Raw genomic sequence first — 9,028 nt, forward strand, 5'->3', positions numbered from 1 at the left:
GGATGTAAAATGTAAAGTTAGCTGATATTTGAAGCTGTTTTTGGATTCACCGGCTAGATTTTTGAATAAAATTGTATTCAGTTACCGATTAATTGCAATCATCTTTTTCGTTTTATTATAATTATTCCCAAGCGGAATGAAATAATGAGGTTCTGCAGACAGATGCTTGAAACATCAAGTAACGAAGTACTCGGCTGTCAAGTAACTCACTTCGCAGTGCATAAAATACCTTTTCTGATGGTTAGAGTATTTTTTTGTTAATCTTTGCAAGTAATTTTACTTAATCTCAAACAAGTCAAGTGCCATGTGGGCGAACTTGAACTGACACCAAGCTATTGAACAACGATGAAAAAAGGTGAAAGTAAGTTGTACTTGATGGGGGTTTAACATCTAACTTTATCTGAGTAATTTTACATTGATTGGGCTTTAAATGGCCATTTATGGGATCTTAATGCTTGAAGACAAGTGTTTAGGTCTACTGTCACAACCGAGTGACGGAAGATGTATGAGAGTGCCATGTTCCTGACTGTACAGGCATGTCGGGTATTTCTATACTTAATTTCTGCCTCACTAAACAGTGTTTTAGTAGTAACTTAGTGATGTTTTTTTTTCCTACCTTTCCCATATCGGCTCAAATCAATCGCAACTTGACAATCAACCAAATATTGCTAATCTGATTTTGGACCCCCTACGTGGCATACGACTGGGTTTGTTATCAAAATTAACTGGAGCACCTGCCAGATGGGAACTTCCCAGTCAAATAACTAACCAAAACAGTCTATTGTTTCGTGCATTTACTAGCTAGCTACACCAATTTCTCACCAGACATCATGTTCGTTAAACTCTTTCCGATTACTTGTTTGCGCCACAGTATTGCTTCGTGCCACGACGGGTGTCATAATTGACAATAAAATGACCTATTCATAGTTAGATAAAATTTCTCTAGAAACAATTATTATCGGGAGTAAATTTAAGTCCAATGCCTTTTATAGCACCATTTTTTACAAATTTAGTCCCCCTATCGATTTTATTACTTCCTAATCAAAAATCGTTGGCAATTATCGGTAAATTGATTAATTGACAAACGCAAGTTAACTTATCTACCTTTATAATTAAAATGGTTTTTAGAAAATATATCTTTAAAATTAGTTCAAAAATGTTTCATTTGAAATAGAATACGGTCTGGTGAGCTGCCTAGACTGTCAGTGTGTCGAAGGAAAGTTGGTTATCAAAATCTACGAGTTTTTACCTTTCAAATTGATCAATTCAATCGCTGCTACAAAGTCTTTTGCAGTAAGCTTGAACAACCTGTTTTAGATGCGGTGTCCCTAAAATGATAGAAACGCCGCTTGCATGTATTTGTTTCATTTATTACTTTTATTTATTAGATGGATTCAATTTTGGAAGGTTTTGCAGCTTCCTCTAGTCTACTGCACCACTTAGCCTGTCTCAGACCTTTCCATCCTCGAGACAATTTTGTTTTAGTGGAACTGGAAATTTTACATCTACTCCAACTGTCAACTCTCCCCAAAATTGATTTCTCCTAAGGGGAACAACAAATTTAGGATTTTTACAAGATCTTGTTCGAGTTATAGGAGATTACGAACATTTAAACTTGCTACCTCTTAGTGATATGGTGCATTTCATAATAGCAGAGAAAAAAGGACAACTAATCGCTTTGCGAGTTGTAAGTGAAGTAATGAAAAAAATCCAGGCATGGATTTGAAATGTCACCTGTGTCAAATTACTGCAAAATGACGTGGGGTAGGGGGCTGGCAGGAAATCATAATGACTAATTTGTTGGCAATTCATAAAATTCATCCACAATATTACCCATAATTGCTTTTCAGGTGAGGAGATTAATGCCGTCTTGAAGGCACTGCTGAATTCCAAGACAACTACAATAGCACCACCTGACACGACAGAGGCTGTTAAGGAAACAATAAAGACCACCAATTTAACGACTACAGCAACAACAACGAATACCACTGTCGCCGCCATGACAATGCCAAGCACAACTTCTGAGGCATCAGTCCTCACTGACCCCCTAAAATCGCCTTCAAAGATTGATAGGAGCAACAGTAGCGCTGCAGAGAACGCCAGCCTGTCTCATGGATCCTCCGGTAGGCATTCAAATCAATTGGGGAAATGGATATTGTCCTGGGTGTTCCATGTAAAGTTTCAAGCCCCAAACTGATGAAGGAAAGTAAATAGTAGTCCTTTAGGTATAAAATTTCGTAGTTGCCGTGGCAGTGTAATTTCATCATGCCTAAATGCTCCCATCAGATAGCGATATCAGATTAATAAAAAAATTTAAAAGATTGTATTTTTTTAATTGCCATTGAATAGTCTTATTTGGAGTCATGCTGTAAAAATGGGTTTATATTACGAGTTTTTTTGGCTTTTTTAATGACGCTGGTTAGTCACCGCATAAATTGGACCCGTAGTTTTTTTAAAAATGAACGCTATTACCAAGGCAACGCTGCAAATAATGGAACGGTACTGATCAAATTAGGCCTTATGTATTTTTTATAGGACCTCTTCAAAATCAGTCTAAAAATATGCAAACGTTGCAAATACCAAAATACCACCAAACAACGAGGAGTACATCAAATCTAGGGGCGCTGTAAAAAAATGGGTTAAATGTTTATTTTATGCAATTTTTGCTTTCAACGCAGATTCAAAGGCATCGCTGGCACTTTTCGTTAATAACATCAAATTCCGTATTTTTGGTATGGTCTAACAGCCTTTTGGAAACACCGTATTGATTTTCACGTTTTTCTTTGTTTTCACATTCACTAACTTCAGTGAAAAGAAAATCGATGGTTATTGATCGGTGCGAGTGCACTATGGGCACTTGCTGTAGCGTCGCCATTGTCCTAGAACTCGATTAGTTAGGTCGTTGATCAATTAAAACGATGAAATGGAAATCAAAGGCAGAAGGAAGATTTTCTGAAATAGCACTAAAATTTCCACACCGCATTAGAAACAGTAAGTAGAAAGAACGGAGTTATCAAATAATTTTACTTTTCAACCGATCTCTTGACCGATTTTGATAGCTCAAAAATTGTAGTGTTACTGCTTTCCATTCAAAATTTTGGCACTTTGTTAGGAGAATGGAGGTGATGCATCATTTCTCATGCCTCACCAGTAATAACACAGACGACGCTCAATTAATCACAAGTAGCTAAAGCGCGTGGGTGTGCGCTAGGTGCCATGCTGAAGACCCTCGTTTTCCTTTTAACCCAGATAAAGCAGTCATTTTAGTGAAGGCTCACGGCCGTATACAACTTGACGACTTATTTCGATCTTGTTTGTGCCATTAACCTAGATTGTGCTAACCTTGTGAAATTTGTTCACAAAATGCGGAAGATTCATGTTTATGCTACTTTTTTCCTCAACTTTTAGCTGCAATGGGTGCAATATTTGGATTCATTTTGTGTCTCCTCATTCTCTTAATCGTCGTCTTTATTTTCCGCCAGAGGTAAATTTGCTTCCATTTGCGTTATTTCTATGAACCTCCTGCTAGTTTACACTTATTCACGTGGTATCAAGGGTACTAGCTAGTTTTCACAGTCAGTCATAATTTAATGGAAGAAGAAACAGACCAAAAATTATTATAAGGCTAATATATGGTGGAATTTTTAAATTCTGTTTGCATTACTTATTGCTTAGTTTTAAGAAAATATGCAGAATAAATGAACATAAATAGTTGTAAAATACGGATATTTCTTGCATGGTGTGCTTTAATCTTTCAAAAGGATCCACTCGAAATATGGAACATTTTTTTTCAATTAACCATTGTATATTTTCAAATCTGGTATAAATTTACTACAATCATCTTCACTGCTTACTACACATTTGAGCAATAGCTTAAAAAGACGAATTTTGAGGCAAAAATCAATTGAAATTTCCTTCCATTTTTCGCTTTTTAGAGGCGTCTTCTGTGATAGAGCATGGGCTAATGCGTCCCCTTAGCAAACTGACAACCGATAAGGTTTTGAGGAATTATTGCCATATTTTTTGATTGGCTACACAACTAACAGCCATCTGTGATTTTCCCAAAGTGCAATTTGTGCAAGGATTTCAGTAAATTTCAGGAAAAAAACTAATAAGATTTCTAGTAATGCATTTGTTGTGGGCTGTGGCGCCAGAAGTTCTGAACGAGACGGATTCCCACTAACAAATTGTAGGCTCTTACGAACGGTTCGTTCCAAGTTGGTGACTAGCAATACTCTTCCTGGTCGATTCCCTGGCTCTGGAATGTTCATGAACACCCTCTCGGGTTCCCTCACCTTTTCGCGTCACCGCAAGAACCCTTACTTCTCTCCCTCCCGCCATCCTACCGTTATAATGTCTCAATCCGCCGTCTCCATTCCTCACCATCCTCAACACTGGCTCAACGGTTCCAGCATCAGTGTTGTAAAACCCACATCTGCCGCAGTCTCACTTGGCAACCTTCATGCCTCGAAACCCTCCCTTTCACGCCTTCCGCCTCCTTCCATTTCGTCGACACAGGCAGCAAGTGCTGTGCAAGACGCCCAACAGCAGCCTGGACCACCCTCTTCGGTGACTACACCAAATTCGACGTCACTAAGCACTCAAAGGCAAACTCTACTATCGGCGGACACGGTGACGACCAATGTGTCAGCCGGGCAGCCATCGCCAACTATTACGATGGGATATTGTGGAGCGTCCGCAGATAGACTCGCAGAGGGTTTCACTGAAACCCCTGATGTTAATCAGGTAAGTGAATAAGGAAAGAGAACTAAGTTTAAAAGTGTCGAATTAAAGGTTTAATTGGAGACTGTTTGACAAATTAGCGGACATGGATTTAAGAGCGTTCAAGTGAATATTGAGATCATTCTTAGTGCCCATGTATTAACTGAAAGAAAGGTTTGCAGCGGTTTTAAGAGTCAATTTCTAGTCCAAACGGTATTAAATTAAATATACTAATGCTTCGTCATCCTTTTATGATAATTCTGTTTCCAGTCTAGTGTCAACTTTACTTTTGATGTTCTGAATACGAGAATCAGGCTGGAGTTTCCTCCTTATGGTTATAACTGCAACTGAACATCTGGAGAGCTTTTCACTTGTCAAATTACATTAAATAAAGGGACTTTGATGTTAAGCCTATTGAGTCTGAAAGGAAATGAATTAGTGATTAAGAAGAATCAACAGTTCCGTACATACTCAAAGACGTTGCTGAACGGTCCGTCTTGCAAAGAGAGGTTGATTCAAATCAGCTTAAAACACAGATTTGTCTATATCTTGTCAAGGTGGCTCCAAAGTACTTCCAAGGATTATTGTCGCATGACAAAACCTGTTGCGTTTATAATAGTGATATGAAATGTTATGAAGTAACATCCATCTCCTAATGCTTGACCTTTCTAATCCATTCAGACCTTTCGTATTTAATAACTAAATGTAATGCCATAATGATTGAACTAGAAAGATGGAACGATGGACAGACACAGAGACAGATAAACAGGTAGCCATAATAACAAAACTTCCGACAGGAGGGCAGGCACCGCGATCGGTAGATGAATTGATAGATCATCAAAGTTACTAAGACATTTGTCGGGCCCTTACCGGAAACATCTTCCACATCGCTTCTTACCCTCTTTTAGGTGTTTTCGGCCACCCTTCCTTGGAAATCGAAGCCCCAAGGCGGTGTCGCAGGTGGACTGAAGCGTCTCTCAACCTTTATTCGTTCTGCCATGAGTGGATCATCTGCATCCTTCAACGGTCACCATAGTAACCATGGCAATCATCACCAGCAAACGATGGCAACGCCAGGGGCGGCAAGACGGAAAAACTTCGCTGGGCCTTGGCCTTCCGCCTCTTTCGCTTCCTCCCCTACCTCCACAGCTAATTCAGTGGGCCTATTCAGCTCCGCTCAATCGAGATCAAGCTACACCTCGGATGTTACTATTCAGCCCAGTGAGTAAACCAGAAGAGTCTTTCAACATTTAGCAAAGAGGGAAAATTTGGTTGTATTTATGTTTACTGAGTACCCAGTCCTGAAGAGTGCAAGCTTGGAAGTAATTTATCATTCAGGTGCAGAGAAAAAATGGGCGACTGGTGCCGTAGAGGTAGAGTATGCAAGACATTTCAATTCTACTCGTTGTTTACCCGTTCCTCTGCAAGAATAATAAAGAATGCGTCTGGAAATACACATAAATCATGAATCGTTACCACTAGGTGTTGGTAATAACAGATAGTCACTACCAACTTTTGCATTCCCTTTCACCCCCCCCTCCCCATCACAGTCCCCTCTCCGCTGGGATCACTGGGTCGAAGCAGCCTAGGTCAGATCCCGGTGGATCGCAAGGCTCCAGTGTACCTTGTCGACTCCTCGATGTGCCATTTGAACAATCAGCAGAGAGAAGCCACTACTCCCACCAACGTCGCAAACGCTACACTTGGAGGTGGAGCGAGACGAGGGATGAGGAAGACAACCCCTTTGCCCCCACTGCCACCTCTTCATCCCCATTACTTCAACACCAATCAGCAGCAAAATCAACAACTGCACAAACAGCAGCAGGAATCCAACTCTTTGTCGGTAAGTTTAGCACCATTTGTCTAATTCTTCACATCTATCCACCTACCTACTCACCATCTACCCATTAATCAAGTAATCCACCTGTCCATTCCACATTCTTCCACCTATCAAATTATTAGACTACTCATCTACTCCTTCATTTATCTCTCCATCCCTTTTCCATTTCTTTCTCCGTCCGTTCATTCCTTCTGTCTCCCTTGCATTTTATGCGTTTTGTGGATGAATAATTTCTGTTTTTTGACTCGCAGGGCCAGGGACCCCATGGGAAAACGGCAACCCTCAATATGGATACCTATTTAGAGCCCATCGACGGTGTGGACTCTTTGGGGCGGTCAGACACCATCCCCGCGGCTGAAGATCTCTCTGTCACTGAGGTGATATCCGGTGGCACCTTCTCTGAAGGTTCGACTCTTGTGATCTTGCCAGATCTGCAGAAATTAATCAGATTTTGTTAGGTAAACATCAAAATGGGCCACTACGAACACACCGCTAAGTCGGTATACGTAAGTAATCGTTAAACCACAGTAATCTGGATGCAAAACTGCTCCTGCTCTGTTTTAAGGAATTGAATTATATTAATTTGGATTAAATTGATTGGTTGTGAGCGATCAGGCAATCCATGTGTTACGTCAGTTTTGTCAAAGTTGGGGGATTTCCCTTTGGCGCACTTCTGTTACGTACATGTCAAAAAGAATGCATTTTTTGCGATTCACATCAAATAAAATGCCTTGAAGTCCAGCCTAAATGTGAGAACGACAGGTGATTACTTCAAATAACAGCTCGCCCTCTAAGCTATGATTTTCCATTTTATTCAATCGCTTAATTAAGTAGTATTGGTCGACTTTTATTCATGATCCGGTTTTGACACTTGAAAACTTTTAAATCCATTTCATAGCAATTGCCAATTTTTCCCATTAAAATTTACAAACTTCTTTTGCGTATCGCATTCAAGTCTTTATGTGGATATCCAACTTCCTTTGCTCCAATTTGACCAGTTTAGGTGGTAGAGACAATTCATCATATTAAATACGGTGTAGACTCGACAAATTAAGATCCTTTTGCTCAACATGAGGCTAAGTGGTTAATAAAGAATTAACGTCACTCATTTTACAACAGTCAGATGATTAGATTTAAATGGTTTTAAGCTGTCAGCTGACTATGGAGAACCGTGGGAGATTGCGTAATTATGATAACTGTATTAGGGAATGGTGAAGGGTTAGTCGCACTTTAAAGAAACCCTTTCCATATAGTGCCTTTAAAACCTATCTATTCGGCTTATTCGAGAGGAAATAATCCTATTGGTCACTAGCCCTCAGCTGATTATCGACCGAGAGCATATTCACTAATCATTGATCATTCGAGTTAACTAGACAGATATTATCAATCAATCGGTCGACTATCCCGGCATGCGGGAGTGTTAAAAACACACCATATGCACTGGGTATTGATTTTTCTCTTAACCACCAAACATCGATCATCCAAAAATTAACAGCTGATTTGAAAAGGGTGGGAACGGCAAAATCTTGCGTGTCACAAGTACAGATTTTTGTTATGCTTGAGCACTTGATTGGGTGGTTTTTTTGTGAAATTGCTTTAATACTTCTTTGGCGTGAGTTATCCCTGGCAGATAATTAATTAAATATTTCCTAATTATTGGTTAAACCATCAATTTTTAATAACTTGTAAATTATTGATCTGTCTTTAATAAAGTTGTAGTTTGAGGATAGTACCAAAATAAACGAGATGTTGTGACATTCCTTCGTAGAGTTTATAAAATTTACTCTTAGCTATAAAGGGCATTAAAGACTTATTATGAAGAGACAAAGATGATTAAGCTACTATCAATAGAATCGTATCTGTATGTTAGATAAATAGATTTGTTTTCAGAAATAAAGATTTGTGTAAAACACTCAAAATTGTGTCCGATTTACCCAAGGAAATACAAAATTAAATTTAAATCATAATTGAATGGAAAGCTGGGAGTTGATGTACTTTAATAAGAAGCTGGATTCGGACTTAAAATATACTTCAAAGAAGTTAACGGAAATAATTTGAATTCTCCTGATTTGTAATTAGTAAATTGTATTTTTTTAACTAAGTCATTGCAATTGCAACCCATATTCAAAACAGTAATTACCCTTAGTGCCCTGAGTCTTCCTTGAAGTCGGCATGAGTCATGGGAGTGTGCCGGAAGGCACATTTATCATGCTGCGGCTATCAGCACGGCTCGCAGGCGAAGCCCGCGATCAGAAGGACCATGACGAGGTCCTTAAGCGACCGTATAATCAAAACACTGAGTTGAACGAACAATCAAAGTATTATGCAGCCCCTCTTTTCTTTCAAGCACTCCACATGGCCAACCTTCCTCGTCAGCCATCCCAACGTAGTCAGTGCTATGATAAAAACACCAATAAACCAGCCACGACAGTCATCGAAGTGGTGCACAATCAAGACGACGTTTAA

General features: G+C 39.4%; 1 protein-coding gene across 1 annotated transcript in view; it reads left to right on the top strand. All coding sequences in view use genetic code 11, as the record gives it.

Annotated features, from left to right (window-relative positions):
* EGR_07544 (hypothetical protein) overlaps window positions 1-9,028 on the top strand; it is a gene marked incomplete at both ends in the record, with an annotated part of 22,468 nt that extends 13,440 nt beyond the window's left edge. Inside the window, 7 exons of the mRNA XM_024496793.1 lie at window positions 1,851-2,123; window positions 3,409-3,484; window positions 4,194-4,746; window positions 5,631-5,943; window positions 6,273-6,565; window positions 6,814-6,967; window positions 8,730-9,028. Of these exons, the coding sequence (XP_024348798.1) occupies window positions 1,851-2,123; window positions 3,409-3,484; window positions 4,194-4,746; window positions 5,631-5,943; window positions 6,273-6,565; window positions 6,814-6,967; window positions 8,730-9,028 (1,961 nt within the window). The remainder of the gene's footprint in view (window positions 1-1,850; window positions 2,124-3,408; window positions 3,485-4,193; window positions 4,747-5,630; window positions 5,944-6,272; window positions 6,566-6,813; window positions 6,968-8,729) is intronic.

This window comes from Echinococcus granulosus, assembly GCF_000524195.1.
Source record: "Echinococcus granulosus chromosome Unknown EG_S00080, whole genome shotgun sequence".
Lineage (NCBI taxonomy): Eukaryota > Metazoa > Platyhelminthes > Cestoda > Cyclophyllidea > Taeniidae > Echinococcus > Echinococcus granulosus.